The sequence below is a fragment of the Brassica napus genome, chromosome A5 (assembly GCF_020379485.1).
Source record: "Brassica napus cultivar Da-Ae chromosome A5, Da-Ae, whole genome shotgun sequence".
NCBI lineage: Eukaryota > Viridiplantae > Streptophyta > Magnoliopsida > Brassicales > Brassicaceae > Brassica > Brassica napus.
Window position 1 is genome coordinate 17,963,570 of NC_063438.1, and position 27,125 is coordinate 17,990,694.

The 27,125-nt window shown below is 34.2% G+C and overlaps 4 protein-coding genes across 7 annotated transcripts; 2 read left to right on the forward strand and 2 right to left on the reverse strand.

The window, feature by feature from the left end:
• Positions 1-3,083: 3,083 nt before the first annotated feature.
• LOC125608636 lies at positions 3,084-4,153 on the reverse strand. The gene is made up of 2 exons (XM_048779070.1): positions 3,838-4,153; positions 3,084-3,754 (listed from the first exon to the last, which is right to left on the reverse strand). The coding sequence occupies exons 1-2, from the start codon at positions 4,151-4,153 to the stop codon at positions 3,084-3,086; spliced, it is 987 nt and encodes a 328-aa protein (XP_048635027.1).
• A 1,017-nt stretch (positions 4,154-5,170) lies between these two features.
• Positions 5,171-7,402, forward strand: LOC125608730 (NAC domain-containing protein 12-like). Of its 4 annotated transcripts, none has more exons than XM_048779189.1 (3): positions 5,171-5,508; positions 5,590-5,864; positions 6,546-7,402. In XM_048779189.1, the coding sequence occupies exons 1-3, from the start codon at positions 5,322-5,324 to the stop codon at positions 7,176-7,178; spliced, it is 1,095 nt and encodes a 364-aa protein (XP_048635146.1). In that variant the 5' UTR covers positions 5,171-5,321; the 3' UTR covers positions 7,179-7,402. The 4 variants fall into 4 exon arrangements, with proteins under 4 accessions (XP_048635146.1, XP_048635147.1, XP_048635148.1 ...); XM_048779190.1 differs by having other exon boundaries at positions 5,173-5,508; positions 6,549-7,402; XM_048779191.1 differs by having other exon boundaries at positions 5,176-5,508; positions 5,599-5,864.
• Positions 7,403-12,518: 5,116 nt separating this feature from the next.
• On the reverse strand, positions 12,519-14,307 carry LOC125608731. Its single transcript, XM_048779193.1, has 5 exons — positions 14,049-14,307; positions 13,837-13,898; positions 13,625-13,709; positions 13,392-13,494; positions 12,519-13,308 (listed from the first exon to the last, which is right to left on the reverse strand). The coding sequence occupies exons 1-5, from the start codon at positions 14,174-14,176 to the stop codon at positions 12,715-12,717; spliced, it is 972 nt and encodes a 323-aa protein (XP_048635150.1). The 5' UTR covers positions 14,177-14,307; the 3' UTR covers positions 12,519-12,714.
• A 4,542-nt stretch (positions 14,308-18,849) lies between these two features.
• On the forward strand, positions 18,850-19,683 carry BNAA05G18000D. The gene has a single exon (XM_013869518.3). It carries the CDS (start codon positions 18,994-18,996, stop codon positions 19,567-19,569), a length of 576 nt encoding a protein of 191 aa, XP_013724972.2. The 5' UTR covers positions 18,850-18,993; the 3' UTR covers positions 19,570-19,683.
• The last annotated feature ends 7,442 nt before the right edge of the window (positions 19,684-27,125 follow it).

Sequence of the window (27,125 nt, forward strand, 5' to 3'; positions counted from 1 at the left end):
ATTACTTTCCCAGATATTTGAACATTTAACAATAAAAGTAATACACCTGATGTTCCCGTTGTATTATTTGTTGTTGAAAACAATTTGGTTTTCCGTTTATAATCTCTTCCGGATGTTGCAAACTGATGAATATGCATTAATTCAGTAGAAGACATACGGAAAATAGATGGATGATTTTCGTTCTGATATATATGTGAAGAGATAGTAGCTGTCCACCTGATCGGTTTCATATTCAAAAAAAAGTTTCCAAGTCAACAAGAGTTTTTGTGAGAATTTTCATCGGTGTTACAAAAAGTGAAAAACTGATATCCAATGGTGAAGAAGATTGTTGGACTAAACATGCTCTGAAAGATTTGGAATTTTGAGGCTAGCTACTTCTTTATAGATATGGGGATTTAATATCATTCAAATAATCCTATAAATGATTTATACTCTCTCAAATAAAAGATTCAATTGCAGTATTTAAGGATCGATTTCACAGGGAGCTAAGACCAGTGCCGGCCTTCGGACAAAGCCAAGGAAGCACCTGCTTCCAACCGATAATTTTGTGTATTAATTTCGGCCACATTTTACCATAAGTTTTCATTAGTCCAGTGGTATCTTCGGATCCATGTTATAGTCAAACAACCCGGATTCGAAGCTTATATTGACCATATCATCTTTTTGTTTTTTTTTTCCAATTTTACTCTCTAAAAAGTGGCCATTTTTTTTAATGCTTCTAGTCTATAAATTCTTAGGGCCGGTTCTGGCTAAGACACACAATACATCTAATCTAGTTATGTAGTTAAGCTAGGTTGAATGGTTTTAAAACAGTAAATGACACTGATAAACAAGTAATTGTTCAGTAGATTGATTGGGTTTTAAGATTGATGAGAGAGACGTTAGACTTAGGGTTTCTATTCAGTCAATCAAGTTTATAGATATATAGACTAAGTATATATGGATATTATAGAACTCAAACAATTAGAAAAGCCGATCAACTTTCGTATATTTAGGCTATCTATCGCCGGATCTAGGAACTCAATTGTCGCTTGTTGGTTCTGAGAAAGTGTCGATCGATTCCAACGATGTGGTGTCGATCGATACACCTTTCAGTCCGTCGATCGATACAACTAGAGAATTGTCAATTTTGTATTAATCGACGTTCCATCCAGGGAGCGTTACGAACGGGTTTGAACGTGTTCACTAGGTTAACTAAATCAGCTTACGCTTGTTTCTAGCAATCCTAACACAACCTAAACTATTTCAGACAAAGAACCAATCTTCCGAATGCACCCTAGTATCTATAGACAAGGTTCTAGTTAGCTATTGTAGAACACCTGCATTAAGAACAGTCTAGTTGATTAAAATTCTGACACTTAGTAAATTCTATATTTTGGGCTAATCCCTCGTGAATATCTGAACCCTTAATCTAACAAGATGATCTACTCAGACATGGCTAAGCAATTCATGAAAATAACATAAACATATTGCATAAATAAGATAAGAGTAAAGAAACTGGAGTTCCAATCACAAAGTTCTGAAGGATTTCTCGGATCTTCTCTCCAAATCTAAGACTAAGTATTTTGATGTAAAAAAAGTATAAAGTACGAAAGCGTGTGTTGCCTAGAACAATGACAAGCACATAAATATTAGGTTAAAACTCGACATGGGTAATCTGGTAATTCTTATGGGACTTGGACTTTAAGTCGGCTGAAACCCAATCTGGTTTCTGTGCGCTTCATCATTGATCGATACCACAGAATGTGTGTTGATCGATTTTTGCCTTCGCCCATCGATCGATAGTCGTGGTCGATGGTCAATTACGAGTCTTTATCATTTTATCTCCAAAATGCACCAAAATCACCATTTTCCTCCAAATCACTCTAAAACCTGAAAACATACTAGAAAGACTCCAAACAACTATAATGTATTTGAAAACACATATATACCATGGTTAAAAGTGAGTAAAATCCATGGTATATCACCAGTGCCGGCTTTGGGGTGGTGCTGAAGGTGCAAATGCACTGGGCCCTTTTATTTTCATTAGAATTTTTTACCTGTTTTAGGGCCTTTATTTTTTGAATTTTACCTGTTTTAGGGCCCTGATTTGTTGAGTTTTACTTTTTTAGGGCCCTATTTTTTTGAGTTCTTTAAAATTATGTATTTACACAGGTAAATTTTATTGTATGGCACAGGGCCCACATACATTTTAAGCCGGGCCTGTATATCACACCCCCATACTTACTCTTTTGCTTATCCCTAAGCAAAACAACAAGCAGTCTCTCTGGAAGCGGTTTAAAAACATCAGAGACTCACATAATTAAAGAACTTACTATCACCTCAACAATATTGCAACCACATCAAATCAATCTTAACTTAGAAGTACTTTCTATGCAATATCCGAGCTTAGCAACCAATTTCATTCATCCAACAACTTAACTAATCATGTCTGACTAACCTCTCTACTGACCTCATTTAATACATATAAATAAAAGGTGTAAGCTCTACCTTGGAAGTATCGATCACTGAACACATGGAATAAACTCAAGCAAGTATTTGGAGTTGCATATAACCTTTCTGATTTCCCCTCTCTCTTCTCTCTTCTCTGAATCATATATTTTTTTTTTTTGGCAAAGTTGTAGGCGAATAGTGGGATCATCGATAATGTATCTATCCCTCGCTTCCAAACAATATGTGATCATTCCTTTGATTTAGAATAGTGGGATCATAGGTAATGTACCTACCCCTCTTCATCTCAGGAAATCATCTCAATCTTTTATGTATATAAGGATGCCAAAGAGAGGTGGAAGGAAAATCAGTGACACTAAGTCTAATACCTTCTAGACTTGCAGGAGGATTCCGATCCAATGTATACCAAGCCCCAAGACAAGCAAGTTAAACTCAATTAAATTGGAGGTCAACTTTGGTTCTTCCAAACATTCTCAACAAGTGTGAATAACTGGTAGACTCATCCACTTTAGCATCCATAGTACTATCTGCAGTCAATAAATCTAAGAATGATGCTAAAGAGTGGTCAGATGAGTAAGGAAAATTGTAGAAGTTCATTGTCCTTTTTTGACTCAATAAAACAGTTTAAAAACTCATAGGTAGTCGTCTTTCATCCTTACGTCGCATCCGGATTCAGTAGCTTTCCCCAAGCTGATGATATTACTTCGCAGGTCTGTAATATAATAGACATTCGCCAATATTTTCTTTTTACCCTTTTTACTTAAGAAAATTACTGAGCCCTTTCCTTTGATGTCTATGCGAGAATCATCACCAAATCTCACTTTTCCAGTGACATGTTCATCAAGCACAGAAAAATATTCTCGGTTTCCAGACTTGTGGTTACTCGCTCCGTTGTCTAGATACCACATGTTATCTCCATCAGCGTGTGTATCGAGCTTTCTTGGCATCACATTCTCCTCATTGAGATACACAATATCATGCATCATTAACTCTTCTGCTTCACGCGTACTCTCATCGTCATTCTCATGAACTTCTTGCAGCTTGAGAAGTCTATCGGGACAGTTGTATGCATAGTGACCTGCTTTGTCACAACGGTAACAGACCACTCTCGTCGTATCTCTTCCATCCTTCCAGTCTCGCTGGTTGTTCCATCGACCACGTCCTCTGCCTCTGTTGAAGCGTCCACTATGTCCTCTTCCTCTACCATAGGCGTCTTGGGCGTCCGGAGAGTAAAGGTTAGCATACATAAGTTTGTTACCTTGATCCTCTTGTTGATCATCTCCTTTGATTCTTTCTTCATAGGCTTTCAGACGTCCAACAATATCCTCGAAGCTTGTGGTATTGAGGTTGAGAACTTGTTCAAGAGCTGCTATGACATGTATGTACTTCTTCCTCGGGAGACTAAGAATTTCTTCACCATTGTCGGTTCTTCTATGTTCTCTCCTAAGGATGTCGATCTTGCTGTCATCTCCGCGAGCTTTCCAGAGAACTCATCGATTGTTTCTGTCTCCTTCATCTTAAGCCGGTTAAAGTCATCCATCAAAGTTTGCAGTTTAGCCTCTCTTACTCTCTCGGCTCCTACATTCCTTGACTTTATTGCTTCCCAGATCTCTTTTTCTGTCTCAAGATTCCTTATTTGTAGAATCAGAGTCTCTGGTATGGATTGGAAGAGAAGAGCTCGGGCCAAGTCGTTTTTCCCCATCTTCTTTACCTGGCTCGATCGCCTCCCAGACCTTATGTACCTTAAGGGCCACCTTCATTCTCATGCTCCAAACTGTATAGTTTGTGGCGTTGAGCATAAGACATTGTATAGTCGTATGAGTGCTCTCTCTTGGTTTGTTTGTCGCTACAACAAGGTCCTTATCTCCCATGTTTTTTTCTTTTCTCACGAACTTCTCTCTTAGATCTTAGGTTTTACGATTTCAGTAGAAGAGCTTTGATACCAATTATTGAATAAGAAAGACTATAATCCAAAAATGTATAACTCAACTCAATATAAAACACTCACTTTATTAATAATGTTCTCAAACTCAAACTCACAAGTTATGCTACAACATTAGCATCTCCTTATATAACACTTATAAGTTCCTAATCTCATTAGGAAACATATCTTATAGATAACTTTCAATATATATTAATCCTAATCTCATTAAGATATTTTATATTCTACGTTATCTCAAGTTTAGGTCAACAAATTAAACAACGCCTATTCGTTTTTGTTTTTTAGTTTCAAATATATGAAAAAGTTGAAGTGAGACTTCTAATTGGGTGGTAATTGGATTCGAACTTCCTTTCAATGCCTTTTTTGTTAAATGGTTTTGATTCAACCATCTAAGAAATTTTATTAATAACAATATTCGAAGAATTACCGACAATAACGTTATTGTCATTTCTGCTGCATGAATCTGTTATGTATACTCTTTTTTACTTTTTCACCTAAAACTCAGATTCTGTAATAAGTAATTACAAGAAAACAACAAGCTTTATGTCCACTAAATCCGCGTACCTACGTTGATATTTTTCCCATAGTACATACTGACATATACATGACATTAGACGTCAAAAGAAATATGAATTAATTACGTCACAACCTACACATGATCAATTTCGATTTAAACATAAACCAAAAATTTAATAAATTATTTAATAGCATAAAGACACTTTAATGCATACTCATTTTCCACATCTTTATTTAAATAATAATTTCCCCCTTATTAGGGGCTGTATCCTCGAGTGATCCCACCACCATTATAAAATGATCTCATCGCCTGCTCTCTTATGCTAAGTTGTAACCACTTCACTTCTAATCATTCAACTTCTCTACTCTACTAGAGCAAAAACAAACTAAAAAGATATCGTTATCATCATCAATGGCGGAGAATAATGTAAATCTTTCGATTAATGGACAATCAAAAGTGCCTCCAGGTTTCAGATTCCATCCAACAGAAGAAGAACTTCTCCATTACTATCTCCGCAAGAAAGTTCACTCTCAAAAGATCGATCTTGATGTCATTCGTGAAGTAGATCTCAACAAGCTTGAGCCTTGGGATATTCAAGGTTCTTCTAACAAATATAACCTTTATATCAAAACCTCTTTTGATGCCTATCAAGTTTCTTTTTTTGAACCATTTTGGTTAGCAAATGCAGAGGAATGTAGAATCGGGTTGACGCCACAGAACGATTGGTACTTCTTCAGTCATAAGGACAAGAAATATCCAACCGGGACTAGAACAAACCGGGCAACAGTCGCTGGATTCTGGAAAGCTACTGGACGTGATAAGATCATCTATAGTTGTGTCCGGAGAATTGGATTGAGAAAGACCCTCGTGTTCTATAAAGGAAGAGCTCCTCATGGTGAAAAATCTGATTGGATCATGCATGAGTATCGCCTCGACGATACTCCAACAAGTAATGTAAGTGTAGCTATCATCAATAATCATTGTAGGTTGTAAGAGGCAGATCAAGTCTAGAATTAGCTAGTACGCACTATATATTCGTTTCACTAAGACAAAAATGAATATTAAAAACAATATTTCATAGAAGTTCCTAGATTAATAGGGGTTCTAGTTCTAGGCGATTTAACAGAAATTATCCGCAAAGGATATAATTAGAAACAACCTTTTATAGAATTTTTGTATGATTGCTTACTTTAACATTGTTTCAAATTTCATTTTAATTTTTAAATACTTCCTAACATTGAATTAAATCACACACATATATATATTGTAAGAATTGAAAACAAATATATATTATATTGTTAGAATTAAAAACAAAAACTGTCCTTTGAGTTTCTACAATGGAATGGTTCCCAAAAGTTTTTTGCTTGAGTTTATTCATCTCATGTACAAGTATATATAACAGTGAGTTTGTTATAACAGAATTATCGATCTCTTATATTAAAAAGATTACAAAACTGATTATTTCAATTAGGACATATGATGTTTTTAATTAAATATACTTATAGGAACGACATAGTCCTATGTCGTTTTTTCGCTATGTATTTTGCACCCAACAACTTCAACAAGTCGCATTTACGACGTCAAAGTCTTCATAATCTTCTAATGCATTTTTAATTGATCGGTTTGTTCCATTAGCAGGGCTGTTCTGATGTAGTAACTGAAGACCCAATGAGTTACAACGAAGACGGTTGGGTGGTATGTCGAGTGTTCAGGAAGAAAAATTATCAAAAGATCGACGATTCTCCTAAAATCACTCTATTTTCTTCACCTGATGACACTGACGAAAACAGAAGGACCACCACCTTTCACAACACTCTAAACGCAACCGTTTTGGACCACGTTCTTCTGTGCATGGACCGTTCCGGTCCCAATATTTTCATGCCCGAGATCCAAACCAAAAATCAACATCAAGACGATCTTTTATTCATGCAACTCCCAAGTCTTGAGACACCCAAATCTGAAAATCTTGTCGGCCAATGTTTAACGACCACTAACCAACTCGATTCCTCTTTGGTTGAAGAGAAGATAACCGGCAGACCGGGTTGCAGTAATTGGGGTAGTCTTGACCGGTTAGTGGCGTGGCAATTGAACAATGGTCATCATACGTGTGATCGTACGAGTTTTGACGAAGAAGAAGATGGTGATGCCATGATGCAGCGATGGGATCTTCACTGGAATAATGATGATAATGTCGATATCTGGAGTAGCTTCGCAGAATCTTCTTCGTCTCCTTCGTCTTTAGACCCTCTTCTTCGTTTATCTGTATGATTGTATATACACATAAACATACACACACAAGATAATTTCTAAAATATATACGTAACCGGGTTAACCGAGTTTCAAACCCAGGTGGCGAAACTCACAGTCGTGAGCTCTTTATCACCGGAGCTAGAAGTCTCGGTTCTGTGTTACATACATATAATAAACAAATAAAGTTTGTTTAGAATTGTCTCATGTACTAGATTTTAGAGTTCAATAACATTTGTTTAAGGCAAAACTATAAATATTATATAACCATAAAGTTTACAAAATTGAATAATAAATGACGAAGAATCTTGATAAAGTATCATTGTCGTTTTTCGGCGATAGACATGTATAAATAAATGACGTGATATTGGTTTGACTTGGATCACATTAACTGTACCAGATCATCACAATGTAATAAGATTCTTGCTTCGCTATAATTTATTTAAGTTTGGCACGACTGTGTTATCTTTTTGTTTTCGTTGGAGATTCTCCATGTCTTATTCCTCGTGCAAATACGACAATCTACTTTACCACTTATCTAACTACGTAAACGATTGCCCTTTCTTAAAAAAAAAACTACCTAAACGAAACTATTGTAATTGCAAGATTATTCAAAAATGACCTTCTCGCTAAAGGTTGACCGATTTTAATTAGGAAAAAGTTGAAAATATAGAAAAAAAAATTCAATAGCATTGTCCTAATGAGATAAAACTATTTTGATTCCATTTTTGCTTTAGTTGCCCTTTATGTTGAAAAAAATTAGAAACCGTTGAAAACATACTTATATCAGTTTTTTTTTTTTTAATGTCTGGAAATAGGCTTAAACCAATACAAAGCACTAGAATTTTGACATCACACATGTCTGACAAGGATAAAAAAGAGTATTGCATATATGAAAGACTAACATCTTAAGGGAAAGATTGGTTAGTTAACTTTATGCACTTCTCGCTGTAATCTATTGTGCAGCCAAGCAGGACCACCTAAAGCTAGGTAAAATTGGAAAAGACCACCGAATGAAACTGATTTTTTAGGCAAAAGATCTGTTGAACCAAACCTCTGCACTGTGGCCAATTAGAAGGCGAAGATAGTGCATCAATGGTGTCCTGATGGTCTGGTGCTACAATAGTGTCCGTAGCTCGGAGGTCCCTTGCGCTCTGTAGCACCCATATGATACCTCACAACTCAGCAACCAAGCGTGAGGGCGAGCATATGAACACATCTCTGGCATGATGTTTCACATCACCCCTGTAGTCTCGTGCGATCCAAGCCATTCCACTATGTAGCTGTGCATTCCTCCGGTTAGCATGCATGTTGAACCTAAAAACCCCTGTTTCTGGCGGGATCCAACGCTTCCTCTTGCTCATCTCATCACTATGGCCTTCCATCTCACGCTCTTTTGCATTTTCTGCAAACCATAAGTTAGCTTCTTCCTCCGCGTTTTGCACCATAAAGGCACCTGAGCCCTGAGCATCAGCATATAAGATAGCGTTCCTCTTCTTCCATATATTACATAAGAGCCAAGGCAGTGATGGAATTTCTGAACTAGCATTGTTCTGGTTACCCAATAGGTTGAAAAAAAACTGAAAGTTCTCCTCTAGAGAGGGAGAAAAACCTTGAATCGGTTTTCGTACTCCTTAAATACTCTATATCTCCTCAGCATTACTGCAGCAAAATAAGAGATGATTAAAGGTCTCCCTGTCTTGCTTGCATAACTGGCACAACGGGTCCAGATCCAGGCCTTTCGAATTTAGCATGTTTGTAACTGCAAGCGCACCTGATAACGCACACCATAAGAACATTTTGATCTTGGGAAGTGTAGGTATCTTCCACATTGCTTTCTTTAGCGATATCAGCTGCTTTTCTCATGTAGTTCTTCTTGCCTTGCTTCTTACTTTCCATTACCCATCTTAGCGCTTCTAGGTCCGAGTGTAGTTCTGTCTCACGCCTCCTTAAGTTATGTGTCCCCGTTAGTTGGATCTTTCCCATGCTATCCTTCCAATTCCACTGAATTGATTTGTGGCGGTCCATGCTACCATGAAAATATTACCCAAGCTTAAGGCTTGTGTTTCTTCAACAATTTGTGCATGTGGAGGAACAAGTATAGTATCTTTTGCATTGTACCAGACCTGACACTCACTCTCTGCATATCTGACTAGCTCCAATGGGTCCCTGTTTATTCCTCTGAAAAGTTTATCATTTCTAGCATTCCAAATGTACCAGATTATCCAAGGATAAGGGTCTCTATCATCTTCTGGCTCCATAATACTATTCTTCCTCTAAAATAGATAGTCCATGTTGGTGTAGATACTCGAGATAGGGAAAGTTTGAGAGCTTGACGGTGTTCATGATAATGCCTATGCTTATAAGGCCAGTGGGCATTCGAAGATCGCATGTGTAACAGTTTCTTCTGGCTCCACACCTTGGGCAGTAGTTATCACATCGCATATTGTAACGTACCATATTCCTTGTGACCGCTACCTGCCCTGAGATTAATTGTCATATAAGATGAAAAATCTTTTGTGGTGTATTCACTTTTCAAGCAAAGGCTTGAAGTTTGGTTATATTGGACTCTAGAACTTCTTTTTCCTCATCATTTGTTAGTATATTTGTAGCTACCCAATATCTAGACTTGACTGTATATTGACCATTTATGGTATAGCTCCAACAAAACGTATCACCTCGATGAATAGGGCTTATGGCCAGACTCTGAATCATCGGTATGTCCTCTTGGTCTACATACTGTTCCAGTAGTCGAGCGTCCCACTCCTTCTATTCAAAATTAATAGAACTACTGACGGTCATCTTTGGATGTACTACAGGGGCCCTGGGGCGAGCCTACCTTGCTGGCGTTGAGGGAATCCATGGATCCTGCCAAACATTAATTTCATATCATGAGAGCATTTTGTTCCTGATACCCAAAAGTAATAGCTTCCTTGCCGCTATAATAGTTGTCCACACATAAGATGGATTATCCACTGCGCCGATTCGCATTTATTGCTGAAAGTCTGGTGGTTTGCATTTTGAAATATAGTCTAACATGAAATCACAACTCAAATGTAAATAACTAAATAGAAATATCCCTCTATATATTAAAAGAGAAGTCACTTTAGTGATTTTTGCTGACATGGCATTAATATAGATCTTCGCAGAAAAATTGTTATAATTCTATTGGTCGATTTTTTTGAATTTTATTTTTCATTTATTTTAATTAATCGCTTATGTAGATAAGCCCAAAACTATTGTCAATTTTGTTAAGCCCATATATAGCTAGGGGATAATAATTATCGATTTATTTTAGACTTGGGCAAGATTTATAACTAAAACAAATATTAAAAACTTTCCTTATTATTCAAACAGTAAACTTACGCATGTTGATATCATATTAATTACATTTGCTTATAAAATATTTTAATGTTTATAATTAGGTTGTTTGTTTTTAATAACTTACCTTTCTAATAGCCATGCGACTTTGCCCCGAACAGAACCAGCCGAACCGAACCGAACCGACATTTTTGGTTTTCGGTTCGGTTATGTTTTCGAGATCGGTTTGGTTCGATACGATTTTAAAAAATAATTTGGTTTTCGGTTCGGTTTTTGATTTTTTTTTTTTTTGGAAAACCCGAAAATAACTGAAAGTAACCGTAAATAACCAAAAATAACCGAAAATCCAAACCGAAATAACTGAAAATAACCAAAAATAACCGAAAATAACCGGAAATAACCGGAAAATCCGAACTTTTTTAAAAACCTATACCGAAATTAACCAAAAATCATAAAAATCGGTTATTTTCGGAAATTTAGGTGAAAACCAAAAATAACCGAAAACCGAACCGAACCGAAAGTATCGTTTTAAATACTTTGTAATTTTCAGTTCAAATTTTTTGCTATTACAATCTTAACTCTTAAACTCTTCTTCTCCATATCTTGGTCGGATTGATATTTAAAAGTTAAGTTTTATAAAAGTGAAGTTTACTAAAATAACACAAATTAATTGTGTTATTACTATAATGACTCATATTTTTTGAAAACTATCAGAATATTTTTCTGGTCGTAATTGCCTTTGTCCTTAGTTATAACAAAAAAATATTACCAAAATACCCTTAACATTTGATTGGCGACAACATTATTTTCAAAAAAAAAATCTGCCGAATAAATAAGTCTGTTCATAAAATCTATATAGAAAAATAAATCTATCGTTAAAGTGGTGTCAGACTTTTTTAGAAACGTCAGATTTGTTTCCACGGTGGAGTTAATTGTCCGATTTGAATAGAAAACAGATTTTTAAGAATATGTCTGTCGAATGAGGTAGCAGATTTGTTACAAATGGTAGATTTTTGTGGTCGACTTATTTTTTTATGCACCGACTTATTTTCTTGTGTTCGACTTATTTTTTACGGCAGAGTTATATATCCGACTTAAAATTGTTGGTAAACTTTTTTTTTGTGTGGTGACAGACTTTTTAATTTATGTTGTACCAGATTTATTGACGGAAATCTGGGTTTATATAAACCAAACTTAATTTAATGTGCATTTTCGATCTGATTTACATTAATTTTGAATATGGTCTATTTTTAGGTGAATTAAGATGAGAGATTCAAACTCAAGTAATTTCTCATAAATTTATGCAAAATTTTCTCAAATAATTTTTTTTTTTTAAAGAAAAACTCTCAAATTAACCATCAATATAATCAGGAACGATCTTGAAATTTTGAGAACTATAAAAAAATTTAGTTTAAAAAAAACTATAAAGTTTAATAAATGTTGGTATAAATATATGTTCTTTACAAATTTGAAAGTTTTTTAAAAAAATTGGAGACCATAAGTCGGTCTTTCATCTGTCTATGCTCAGAATGTCTGTATAAATATTTCTATCCTCAGAAGTGTTTCACTAGACTATGTTCCAGGACACGCCCTAAATATAATTTGTGAAATATCTCGTAATCTTTTTGCTTCGTGGAACTCAGTTTTCTCAGTGTCAGAAGCTCAGAATCAGAGCATAGTGAAATAGTCCAACATGAAATCACAACTCAAATGTAAATAACTAAATAGAAATATTACAATTAATTTACGAGTGATTTTACAACACGATAGAATGATTTTAGAATCTATATATAATGAGTAATTTGTAAGAGAAATTTTCTAAAATAGCATTTTTAAAACTTTTTGTCAAAAAAATAGCTTAAAATGTATATATACTTAGGGTTTAGAGTTAGGGGTAGAGTTATGAAGATAAGGTTTCAAATTTAAAAAAAAAAAAGTATATTAAAAATTTCAAAATAAGAAAAAGCTATTTTGATCTTTTTTTTTAAGACTATTTATGTAACAAAAACTTAAAAATTGCTATTGGGGAGAATTGTCCAATTTTTAATCAAGGAATCAACAAAGCTTTCTCGATTCAATAGCTAATCTATGCTCAACATTACTTTACCCAACAATCTTGAGGATTGGCTTTGAAAGATCTATGCTCATTTAAAAACCTATATATAGCCAATAAAGTTTTCATCTCCACCAGTACATTCAATTCATCGACATGTTTGTAGTTTGCTCCTGACTGTCTTCACAAAGTTATAACTTGGTCAAAAGATTGTAGTTGCTCGCCAGTTTCTTGAAGAAATGCATCTTCACAGACCTCAACTTTTCGGACATAAGCAGGGAAAATCTTGTTGTGTTCGGATGTAGAACTGGAAGAAACTTGACCATAGTGCTTTGATTTCAACTCTGTGCAAGATTTGAGATCCTCTTCGGTTCTTGCTTTGTTCAGCTTGTCGATTATTTCATTCAAAGCTGAAGTCTTCTCCTCCCATTTACGTCTTTTGATCCGTCTTTCTACTTCATCTTGATCATCTGATTTACCACCCCGTTTCTGAACCATCACCAAACCGGCTTTGACAGTCTCTTTGATCCGCTTTTTGAAGGTCTCTGTTCTTGCGGAGTTTGATCTGAGCCTCAGTTTAAGCTCCGAAACAGTTATTTCCTCCTTGTTTTGCTGAGAAGCTGCTGCATCTCCAGGAACAAATGCCAATGAAAAGGCTTCTTCAAGTAGACTCACATTACTCATGTACCGATCAAAAGCTTCATCCTCCACTTCAATTTTTCTGTCTCTGTACTCTTTAAGCTTTGTAAACCGCCACTCGTTTAACGCTTGAGCATCCTAACACAATGTAGAGAGGGTAAGAGGAAAAAAAAAAACAAGTAGAAGATTTTTCAAAGAGTGACCTTCCTCATTAGTAGTACCTTAATCGTCAAAGGCTTTCTCTGGCGAGCAGTAGCATTGAGGTTATTAAACTGAGCAAAGTTGCTAGAAAGATGGCGGATTGATGAAAATCTAGTTGTACTCCTGAAGCAGTCTCAGATAGAAGAAAAATGTCAAAATAAAGGAGCCATCATAAAGTATCTCAGCAACTAACAAAAACCAATTTTTAGTTCCATTGTACTAATATAAGCAAAAAAAAAAAAAAGGTATGTACCCAGGAGTGCCCTCGGATGCTTTGTGGTCGGACGATGGAGTAGTTGGTGCTGTTTTCTCAGCAGAAGTTGCAACTCCTTTAAGAACTGCATCGACAAGAATACATAAACCGAATTAAGCAACATATATATATAGTTCTCTCAACTAATCGCCTAAAGAAAAGATACTCTTATCAAACTCCAAAAGCTTGAGTGATTATGAATGTCATCTTACCGTGAATAGGGCAGGGGTTCTCTGCTCTCGAACAGCAACCCTTACAAGATTGAAAGGGGCATCTGCAGTTATCACATTCATCAATAAGCCAATAGCAGAATTTTGCAAGTGCCAAGAAAATAAAACTGACAAAAGATTCATCCCAAAACCCAAAACATCTAAAAGTTTCAAACTTTGTCAAGATCGAAAGACAATAGATTCATCGACATGACCTGGAGCGAGCGACGTTGCCGCATTGGATACACTTGGGTTTGTTGCGACCACGGAGGTTCGTAGGAGGCGTGACGGCGGCTGAAAGACCATTGTTAGTCAGAGACGGTGACGGTGACGGAGCCGACATATTTCTTAATAAAGGTCAAAATTGAAGAGCGTTAATTCAGACGAGAGAGAGAGAATGAAGAAGAAAGCCAACGACCAAAGCTCTGTGATTTTGAGAAGTTCTCTTCTCTTCTACGATTTTGATTCAGCGGCGGGTCTAGGGCTCCGGTTTATTAAATTACCACGTCATTCGCTTTAATGGGCCTGGACCAAGGCCGATATCTTTTTTCTTTTCTTCCTCTTTAAATCGAACCCTCCTATTTAAACAAACCAATTTATTCCATAACACGATCTGTTATCAGATTTTAAGAAAACTAGATGACTATCATACCGTATCGCGGGATAAAACAATGGGCAATTCATTTAAATAGTTTCTTTTAAGTTTTTGTCACAAAAATAACATTCAATAAAAAAAACATAACCAAAATAGTTTTTTTTTTTCATTTTAAAAATTTACTAATTTATTTTTTATTTTTTAAATTTGAAATCATATCTTCAAAACTTCACCTCCTAACTCTAAACCCTAAGTCTAGATTAGTTAACCCTAAGGTATAAATATATTTTTTCTTTTTAATAAAACTTCTTTTGGTCATTTTTTTCATTGAGGAGTATTTTTGTGACAAAAACTTCAAAATGGCTATCCTAAGGATTTTTTTCTAAAACAATTTAATTATTAGTTATGATAAGTTATGCAAAGTTAACCTTACAACGGCATGTGGCAGAAGCTCTGCATCCCAGCGCCGGAGAGGATGTTCTGTTCATAACCGGCGGCAAGAGTTCTGCACCATTGGAAGCTTTGGATTTGCGGTGCCTGCTAGCGTTCGTTGTTAAAGTCCGGTTTTTTCAGTACGGGCACGTATGTCCGTTTTGTGGCTGAGGATCGAGTCATCGAAATCCGGAGAAGTGAGCTGAGTTTCGAAGATGCGCCTCTTGCGAAGTTTGTTGTTGGTACATGAGCTCCACTCCTATCTTCTGGAACCAATAATCTGGTTATAATTGTGCTCGAATTAGGCTTGTATCTTTCGTGTGAGTAGATGTCTTCGTATCATTAGGTCGAATTAGGTGGTTTAATGGGACGATTTCATTCCGTGTTGTGGGATGATTTACGTTCCTTTGGGGTTTAAAATGCAATGGGATTAAGTTGGGTAGTGTTGGATCCTCTATAGTGATTCAGGGTGATACTAGATCCCCATTTGCATATGCGGTGAAAATCTGTTGTGGATTGAACTGGTTGTACCCAATCTTTGGATGAATATAAGTTGATGTTGAGCCAAAAAAAAAAAACTAGATGACTATCCTGCGATATCGCGGGATAAAACAATGGACAATTCATTCAAATAGTTTTTTTTAAGTTTTTGTCACAAAAATAACATTCAATAAAGAAAATGATCAAAATAGTTTTTTTTATTTTAAATTTTTTAATATTTATGCTTAAGGGGGAGGGGGAGTCTCTGGCTGGAGTATGCAGGTGGGGATGGTACTTTCAGCTTGGTCCAAGGCTCATAAGGGTCATGGTGTGCAATCAGAAATGTGGTCGTCTATGGTCTCTCTATGGCTGATTGATGTCTCTCATCGTTTTGGACCTCCTATGTTGTCTCTTGCAGGTCCCTAAGATTTGTTTGGTGATGACCAAAGTTTTGAGCTTGGTCTCTGGTTTCTATGGGTTGATCTATGTTCGTTGACACCGAACATTGGACATAGAGTTAATTGACTTAGTATACAAAAAAATGCAACTAAATTTGGTAAGAATATAACCGTTTTGTAAATTAAGTATATGAAAAAAAACAGGTGCTCTACCACTACAAGAAAACAGCCAAATTCCGACAGAAAAAAACGTTGATATTCCATCAGAAACGGGATATATCGACAGATTACCGACGACTTTAAGACAATGTTAATCCGTCTGTATAGTATTTGTTAGATTTCTAAGAAAAGAATTGAAAAATCTGTTTTTAACTGACAGTTTGGACTCACAGTTCAAAAGAAAAAGACCTATAAATTAGAAGGTTAGAGATCTATTTCGTACTAATAAGAGATAGTAAATAAAATGTACAAAAATCCGAAATAATCAAAAACCAGGTTCTTGTTGACCAATGCAGACATGAACTTGTTTGTGAGAATATATATTAAATGAAGTAAGAATGTTGGAGAATTTAAGAGCTTATTCAAGAGAATAAAAAGATTGGGAATGCTTGTGAGTATAAGAGACTTAGAAAATCAAAGAATAGAAGTAACCAAATGTTGTAAATAGAAATAATTAATTTAATTTAAAACATCAGCTGTTTTTAAATAGACTTGGCCTACAACATTTGGTTACTTCTAGTTGGTGAGCTTTGGTAAAGAAGAGCAGAGGAGGCTGCTTCCGGTAGTTGGTGAAATGATGGCTGATCTTCGACAAATGCTAGTTGCTCAGTATCCCTATCTTGGAGAAATCTCTATTTTCGTCTATCGCAATTTCTGGTCTCGTGGTGGTGTTCGTGCTTGATGAACATAATTGGATTTTCGTGGTGGGTGATCTTTTGGAAGCGAGCTTGGGAAATCCAATATCTACCAGCTCGTGATTCATATTATAAAGGTCGTCTCAACATTGAGTATCCATAACGTGTGTCGCTTCTGCGTTACTGGATTTCTTTTTTTTTTAGGTTTAGTAATCGTGTAACAGTGTTATTTATTGTTGTAATTATAGTTTATTCTACTATGATATTTGTATATTTTTGTACTTTTTATAAAAGACCTTGAAAATGGTAATGCAATCTTAACATGTTTAAAAAAACATATGAATTTGTAATGTTTATTTTATTATAATCTATCACAATTACGAGAAAGAAAAAAAATTAATCTAGTATTCTCATTTTGTCAAGAAAGAAAACTGTGTTTGTCTATGCGTATAAAGTTTTACGCGAATATACCAAATTGACGAGTTATATTTGTTTTCGTCCAACAATTTTATGTGTTAAGATTACTTTCCATTAGCATTTTGCCAAGGAACCAAGTCGCTGTGCCTGTGATCTAAAATATTTAGAGCATCTCTACTGGTGCTTAAAATGAGGGAAAATATCAAAAAATGAGGGAAACTCATCTCCAATGGTACATCATTTTGAGGAAAAAAATGAGTATTTGAACAGTATTCCATCAAATTTGAGGGAACACTATTCACAACTTCATTTTGATGTCAAGCTTTTTTTATTTACATAATGATCCTTTATTTTATGACAATCTTTATTTTATGCATAAACAAAACATTAACACTAAACATAACTTTTATAACTTTATACCCAATATGTATATACTGATTAAACTTCTTAAAATAGAATTACCAATAATTAATTACTAAAATGCAATTTATAATTTTATAAATTATACTATATAATTTAAAAAATAAAATAGAAAACAATACCATTGAGATAAATAACTTATACAAAGTTAAAAAAAAAACACAACAAACTTAATACAACATTTAACAACTCTAAACATAAGACAAACTTAATACAATATTGATGAAAGATGTGATTCATGACATAATGTTTACTTGTGTAATTTTACACAACATGATAATTGAAGATGAGCGTGATCTCGATGCACCAATTGTAGTTGGAAGAGAAGTTTCACCTCCGGAAGTTGAAATAGCTGAAGATGAAACTATCCGATTCCAAAAGTTTTTGAGTCGGTTTAGACAAATCAAGGATAAAGAAGCTCATTTCTCTCTTCGAAATGCATTGATTGATCATTTGTGGGAAAAATATAGTAATAGTACTGTTTAAGTAAAATTCTACTATTACTTTGTATGTTGTTATGTACTTTTATTAATGTAATAAATATTTGCTTTTTACAAGTTGAAGTTTGGTTAAATTGTATAATTTAAAAATAAATGAGTATAATCTAAAATCTTATAAAATAAAGGTGTTCTTTGCAATATATAAAAAGTTGAAAAATGAATATAATAAGATTTGAGGAAGAAAATGAGGGGAACCATTAGAACAAATCACAAACTCATTTTGAGGGAAAAAAATGAGGAAAACCATTGGAGATAGTCTTAGACGGATGTCGCTTTTTTTCCAAGTAAGCTTGTCTCCATAACTCGGAATTGTCTTTGTCTAAGCACGTACATGATTTTATATCTACACGTCAAATATTTTGATTCGTGCACTTGTTAAATCAATTTCTAGATTTTAAGATAACTCAATCTACAACATTTATATCTCTTTTTAAATTTTAAATTTAAAAATGGCGCGCATCAATACTTCCATAGATTTTTTTCTGAAAACAATACTTTCATAGAATTGATAACAAACTTTATTTGGTTAGGAACAAATCTTTTTTTTTCTGTGGTTAGGAACAAATCTTATTTCGTTAGGTTTGATTTTACAGAACAATTTTGAAAGAAATAACTAAAACTATCAGCATTTAATTATATTCAAAACTTATGAATTTGAGTATTTGACTCTGGTCCAGAAAAAAATATGCATATAAACCTTACGAAATTGAATTTGAACCATAAATTCTCTACAAAAAAAATCTGAATTTGAATTTTTCTTTTCTGAATTTTGGTTATAGTTTAAATATAAATAAATTTCAATTCGTTTCATTTAATAATCCAAAGTCATCATGCCGCACGTGAATGAACTGAATACGAAGTTGGCAGAAAACGTAAATAACATTAAACATGAAACGCACCGTATAATTAATCAATAATGGACTTTAAAACGCAGAGTAAACGCCGTTAAAACGCAGAGTAAACACTTTATAAAAGCTCTATTCCTTCGTGTTCTCTCCCACTTCTTCAAACTCCGAGAAAGTGAAGAGAAACGCGAGAAAATTTTTGTAAAGGAAAAAAAAAACATGGACGAAGATGGCTTTTCGCAATGTCCCAAACACTTTTCAAAACGCGGTTTTATTGGCGTTTGCCCTTTCTGTCTCCACGAACGACTCTCTTCCCTTTGCCCTGACTGTGCTACCGATATACCATGCTCCTGTAGCTCACGCGCCGCCGTGTGTTTCTCTCCGTCGTCTTCTTCGTCTTCCTCTTCGTTCTCCCTCTTTGCTTTTAGTTTCCCTGGGAGCGGGTCCGTAGGTCAAGTCGCGAGTTTGATCGAATGCGAACCGGCGTTTCGGAGATCAAAATCGATGGCGGTTCCGATTAAACCGGATACAGTTGACGATTCCGGGTCGGGTATTGAACCGGCTCGTGGGCTGAGTAGGAAAACGGTGTCGTTTTGGAGGATGTTGATGGGAAACAGAGGAGGAGATACGAAGCCGGCGATCATGAGGAAGTCGAGATCTGTTGCGGTCGTGGGAGATATGAAATACCCTCCGGCGACGGGAAAAGGGAAGGGGTGGAGTTTTCCGAGCCCGAGTAAGGTTTTTCGGCAATCGAAGATGATATTTCAACAAAGGTCTCCATTGTACAGAGGTTGAGATTTTCTGCTAGTTTCTTATTGTTTTTGTTTACTTGAGTTTAAAGCAGGTTATTAATTTGTTCATTTTCACCTTTCTCAAATCTTTATATTATGAAGTGGAAAATATTAGTTTCTTGATTTGTTTTAATTGTCAGCTAATATGATTCTTCTTTATTAATTGTTTAACTAGATTTTGATTGGCGTTTTAAAATACGGAATATTATCTCATTAATAGTTTCAAATGTTTTGTTAATTTAAAATGATTTTTTTCTATTTTAACATTTTTTGTATTTAAATCAGCTTCTTTTATATCCGATCCGAATCATTAGTTGAACTGCTAAACCCAGTGTTATGATATATAATCATGTTTGGGTTTTAAGAACTATCAATTACCCGATGAAATCCGCAAAAGACCCTCTAAAACTTAAAGTTAACCCTTGACAGATGAGTGATTGATATGTAATGTGGGTTACAAAATTATTGCAAAGGTGATTTTTCAGCGGCTGAGAGGGTTATTGCCAAACTTAATCTCTGAAACACAATCAGCTTTTGTGTCTGGGCGGCTGATCTCAGATAATATCTTGATTGCTCAGGAGATGTTTCATGGGTTGAGAACGAACAAATCATGCAAGGAGAAGTTCGTGGCTATAAAGACGGACATGAGTAAGGCCTATGATAAGGTTGAATGGCCTTTTATTGAGGCGATGTTACTAAAATTGGGCTTTGCCCAGCGTTGGGTATCTAGAATTATGGCTTGCGTTTCTTCAGTCCAATATAAGGTTCTGATTAATGGCCAGCCAAAAGGACACATTGTCCCAAACAGAGGATTAAGGCAAGGGGATCCATTATCACCTTATTTATTTATCTTGTGTACTGAGGCACTAATTTCAAATATTAGGAAAAATGAAGAAGCAAAACTATTAACAGGCCTGAAAATTGCGCGTGGTAGTCCGGCAATTTCACACTTACTGTTTGCAGACGATAGTCTTTTTTTCTGCAAAGCTAATAGGCAAGAATGTGGGGTTATATTACAGATTTTGAAAGATTATGAGAGAGCATCGGGGCTGCAAATAAATTTTGCGAAATCGTCACTTCAGTTCGGACATAAGGTTCCTGATCTGGCACGAATGGAGGTCCAACAGGTTTTGGGTATCACCACAATAGGAGGAATGGGAACTTACCTAGGAATCCCTGATAGTTTGGGTGGATCAAAGACTCAAATTTTTGGTTTTCTGCATGAAAGAGTAAATAATAAAGTTAATAATTGGACAATTCGGTTTATTACAAAGGGGGGAAAGGAAGTTTTAATTAAATCAGTGGCATCACCTATGCCAACTCATGTGATGTCCTGTTTTCGTTTACCCAAAACGGTTACCAAGAAACTAACGAGTGTGGTTTCTCATTTTTGGTGGAGTGGCAGTGGAAATAAGAAAGGGCTGCACTAGTTTTCGTGGGACAAAATGTGCATAGATAAGAAGGAGGGTGGCATTGGCTTTAGAGATATTCAAAACTTCAATACAGCCCTATTAGCTAAACAGTTATGGAGGCTAATTGACAAACCTGAATCTCTCTTTGCAAAGGTTTTTAAAGGACGTTATTATAGGAAATCAAATCCAATGGATCCTATACGTTCATATTCTCCCTCTTATGGGTGGAGAAGTATTACTTCAGCTAGATCTCTGGTTAAAAAAGGGCTAATCAAAAGAGTGGGAACAGGTTCAAGCATCTCAGTATGGAATGATCCCTGGATCCCCGCTCAACGCCCGAGGTCAGCAATTCAGAAACTTCAGAATCAATATTTGAATCCATTACTTAAAGTGGAGGATTTAATTAATCCAGTAGATCTCTCTTGGAATCTAGATTTACTCAATGCATATGTTCACAAGGATGATGTAAGTATTATACAGAGTTTAGCTATTAGCCGAAATCCAAAACCGGACTCATATGGATGGTTGTTTACGGATCATGGCAGATATACTGTTAAATCGGGATACCGTACAGAAATATTATATCCTGATTTAGGATCTCGACACAGTGATATGGGCTCCAATGTTAAACCTTTGTTAGCTCATGCGTGGAAACTTCAATGCTCGCCAAAATTACAACACTTTGTGTGGCAAATAATCTCTGGTAGTCTACCAGTTACAAAGAACCTTCATTCCCGAGGGATCAAATGTGATTTACAATGTCATATATGTGGTGCAGAAGATGAATCGATTAATCATGTGCTTTTTGAATGTCCCATTGCGCGCCAAACATGGGCCTTATCTAATATTCCTTCACGTCCGGGAGTTTTCCCTACTCAATCTCTTTTTACCAATACGGATTATTTATTTTGGCGGTTACCAAAAGAACCAGATTTAAGATATTTCCCGTGGATATTGTGGTATATTTGGAAAAACCGTAATGCTAAGTTTTTTAATAATAAAATTGGAAGTCCTCCTCAATTTCTTCGGACTGCGGAGATAGAAGGCACTTTATGGGCTGAGGCACAGATTAAAGAGGGTATAAACAGGGGTCTTCTTTTGGTGGGAGTCCTAATTTACAAGGGGTAAACCGATGTTATGTTGATGGTGCATGGAAGGAACAAGATCCTTTTACAGGGCAAGGATGGTTCTACAGAGACGAAAGATCCACTGATACTATGATGGGTGCAATATCTATTCGCAGGAGTCTATCACCTTTACATGCATAATGTGAAGCTTTAATATGGGCGATGGAGTGCATGAAGACCCTACATATCTCAGAGGTGGTGTTTGCAACAGACTGCTCACAGTTGGTGAAGATGGTGTCTACTCCAACAGAATGGCCGGCGTTCACTACTCACATGGAAGAGTTTCTACGATGTAAGGAATACTTCCCTACTTTCACTATTCAGCATATTCCAAAGGCACAAAAAACGATGGCGGATAAGCTAGCACGAGGTGCTAGGACTCAGCTTTCTGCTATGGTTTATGTTGACTCCGTTCCTCCGAGATGATTCTCGGCTCAGGAATCTACTTAGTCTAGTTTTGCTTCTTTGTTGAAAAAAAAAAAAAAGATATGTAATCCAATTTGATTTAATATGTTGATATAAAATATTATTTTATTTATTTTATTTTATTAATAATAATGAATCAGTTATTGAAATGTATATAATTCATAATACAATATGTAGTAATAAAATTAATTTTAAAATTTTATCTATGTTTTAATAATATATATTCATAAAAATAGATTTGTACAATTTGTTTTTTTTTTGTAACACCTGTACAATTTGATAAAATTGGATTTTTAAAAGAGCATTGACATACGAATATTTAGGATAAATAATTCACGATCAAATTTATTTTCTCAATGGGTATTATTAAACATTTTTAAGAAATTATCTAGGCTAGACCTAAATTTGTTTTTTGTCACAAATATAGACTTTAAAAATAAAAATGACCAAAATAGACATAAATGTTTTAGCAAAAGAAGTAAATATACAATTATACACATAAGTTTAATTAATCTAGACATTTGAATTTAAAGTTAAGAGGTGAGATTTATGGTCTAGGGTTTAGGGTTTAAGGTTTAGGGTTTAGGGTTTAGAGTTGAGGAGTGGGATTTTGGGGATAGGATTTCAAATTTAGAAAATAATTTTTTTAAAAAAATTTCAAAATAAAAAATGTTATTTTGATCATTGTTTTTTGAGGTCTATTTTTCTGACAAAAACTTAAAATAGTTTATTTGAGAGAATTATCCAACATTTTAACAAAAAATAAAAACTTTCAATATTAAATAAGTGGGCATCAATAAACGGTATGCAAAACATTTGTTAGATGAGAATAATAAGATGATATATAATTACGAAGATATTTTGGTAAAATATTTTAATGCACAAAATTGAAATTTAATAAGAATAATAAGGGGGTATATTACTACCCAAATTATGTTGCATTAATGATTCAATATTTTTTAGACAAAAAGTTTCCAAAAACGTTTATTGAGAATATTTCTTTGATTAGTTTAAATAAATAATATTAGAATTAAATTTAAATAGTAGTTGCATGACTTTGTAAATAATTCAAAAAGTTAGGACATAATCCTAAGAGATATTCTGCTTTAATAGTATACTAGATTTTAACCCGCACATTAATTCTGATATTTTTTCATTTTATAAATATATTTGATATTATTATAAAGATTGTAGATATATAATTTTTATTTTATTATTATATATTGTGTAAATCTATAATATTATTTTTTATATTTCTTATTCGGCTTTATTAATTACATGAATTTTGTTATTATATATTGTGTAAATTTTACCACGTTTGGAAGATTACATGAATTTTGAATTTGTTTTTGTTACTATATTAATACATTATTTTATAAAAAATATTTAAAATTTTGGTAATATTTTCTAATTTTTTCAACAGAGTTTTTTAAAATTAAAAAGAAAAATTAAAATTAAAATTTGTTTTTTCATTAATATTTTAAATGAATTAATAAAATTTCATAGTTTTCTAATAACATATTTTTAAATTTTATATGAACCAAAGATTATTATATACTATTATATTTTTAAAAATATATTATTGAGAGTTTCAAAATAAATAAAAATATAATATATAGTTGCAGATATAAAATTTTAACCTATGTTAATAAATTTATTTTTGTATAAAAATATTATATAGTTTAATTTTATCCCATTTTAACGAAGAATGATAATTTATTTAAATGAAACAACTTAAAAATAAAATTTTGTCATATTTAATTCATATAGCACTTCTATTTTTATATAATACATAATATAATTATAGAATTTATAAAAGAAATCATATATAATTTTCATTTTCTTGTTTTATAATAAAATTTTACTAACATTAATTTATAACAATATTATATTACTAATTAACAAAATTAATTAATATGTTATTTATAATTTTTAAAATTTTCAGTAAGATTTTGTTAGATTCATCCTCAACAGATTTTATTATACTTTAAAAAAAAATTAAATTTATAGTTGATTTATTATTAATGTCAATAATCAAATATGTCATATTAACTAATTCTTTAAATGGTCCTACTATGACTTGTTACTGGTAGATAAAAATAGAACCCTAAACTAATAGATTAGATATAGTTACTAGGCCCTGACGATTTTATCCCAAAACAGAAAAACAAAAACCGCATCCAAACCATTATACAAAAAATATCTGAAAGGAACATAAGAGCTTAGTATTTTGGAGTTGGGATACAACCCGAACCTAAATCCGAACTAAAATCCGAAAATATATTAAATAAGTTAAATCTGTTAATATATATATATATATGAAGGTAATTTAAATATTTAAGAATATTTTAAAGATTTTAAAAGTTTATTTTTTTGTCATTTTGAATATTTTTGTTAGTTTAGACAGTTTAACAAGTTTTAATTAAATTTTTGAATAATTTATATATTTTGATTATTTTTTGTTAGTTTTATAAAAATATGTTTAGGCGATTTCATACATTTATTATAATCCGATCTTAACCGAACATGAATTGAACCAAACTAAATCCAAATATTAGTAAAACCTGAATGGAATTTATGAGCATAATATCAAATATTCGAAAATGCAAACTAACCGAACCCAACCCAAGGGAGCTACCGAACACCCAAAGCTAGTTCCGTGATTCAGTGTTCCAAAGAAAATGTTACGTGATTCAGTGTTCCATCATTAAAAAAGTTCTGCAACTTGGGGAATGGTAAATCTCTGTTTAGCCATTCTGTGACTCTGTAAATTCAAAATAAAATATAAAAATAATTCATAACAAAACATTTAGTTTCGAGTTTTGACTAAAAATTGCGAATTCGGTAATATTCTAACTGAAACCCTTGGATATATTATTCTTTTAGTATAAAATATTTTCGGCCGATCTTGTGCAGCGATATTCATTGAGAAACTAGGAGTATGTTTGAAATTGGAATCTTTGCTTGTTGTTTTTAGTTAAAAATATTATTTAACTGATTGTGGAGATATAAAGGGTGATTTGAGGGAGATTTTGACAGAGGATTGATGTATATTAGTAGCTGGCTAATGTTAGTTGTTAAAGATTGGGTTAAAAAGAGATTTTCAATTAAGGAACAAGTGATTTGGCCAGCTGAATATATTATAATCTATTGACTCTTAATTAATTAAGTTAAACTACTCTAGCCAAGTCTTTTGACCTTTTCATTTTTCAAGTCTTTTATGAAACCTAATCTCCCTCAACATATGCAATGTGTATAAAAAATAATATTATGATAATTTTCTTGAATACAAAATCAAATTGTATAGAAAGCCTCGACGGGGGGATACGAAACTTTCGTAGCAAATTCTAAAAAGCTACGAAAAACTGCGAGATAAAAAACGTAGTTTTTTTTTTGGATGAAATTTTAAATTTATTGATCAATCAAAAAAGAATGTTATGTACACATATGAATATGTAGCTACTCTATAATGATACTGAGAAAAATCCCCTATAAAGAGATAAGCCCGTGACAAAAAAAGAAAAGAAAAAGAGATAAGCAAGAACCATCTACTAAGCAATCCTCCATACTTGTGATCATACTTATACTTGAGAGAAGTTATTCTATTTCTCACTGCCTTGTCAATAAGCCGACACATATGATCAATGGTTACTCTGCTCTGCTGGTGGCGTCTTGCATTCCTCTCTCTCCAGATGTGATATACTGTTGTCTGCAGTAAAAGTTTAGCTAAGATAGTATCTACTTCGAACTGCCTCATTCGCTGATAACACTGCACTGTCCATTGCCAATCCCGGTTGATGTTGTTTCCAACAAATCTTCGAGCCAGGCTCTCGCACACCGTGTAGGTATAGGGACAAGCAAAGAATATATGATCTCTTGTCTCGTCCCTCTCCCCACAAAACTCACATCCTTTGACCATGCCCCATTGTCTCATGCGATCACCTGTAGATAATATGTCCTTCATGGCCAGCCAAGATATGAAAGAGAATCGAGGGACGGACTCCTTGCGTGAACCAGATGACTCGACTCAACTCTACTGTAATCCGCCTGGATCTCAGTTTCTCCCACTTGCTAGCTGAGTTGAAGTGGTCACGGAAATCATCACTTCCATGCTTTCGCAACACAATGTCTCTGCCCTTCACACCACCGTTTTGGATCTCTTTCCTGGAAGAGATGGAGAAGGCTACAATTTAACAACTGTCGAACGACGGCTACCGGTGATCATCACCTCATCTCCGGAGGCGCTCCTACTACTGGACCCCTTGTTCGCAGACATAACCTTCGCTGCTTCCTGATAGGCTGTAAAATGCTCATTGGTGACGCCTGATAGACCATGGACTTTACCCACTTTTAACCATGGTCTACAAGTGTTTTAATATATATTTACTGCTATATAGAGTCTATTTAGAGTATTTACAGGTTCAGGTACGTTCTGGAGAAATATGGTGATTTTGGAGTCTTTTGAGGTGCAGAACTACACAGACGTGTCAGATATATAGCTATGTATGGAGATTTTTCCACCGTTAGATTGAGCCCATCTTCTCACAAAAGATATAGCTTTGAGTTAGCTTTCCAATGCCAGCGGTTTGAGGTCA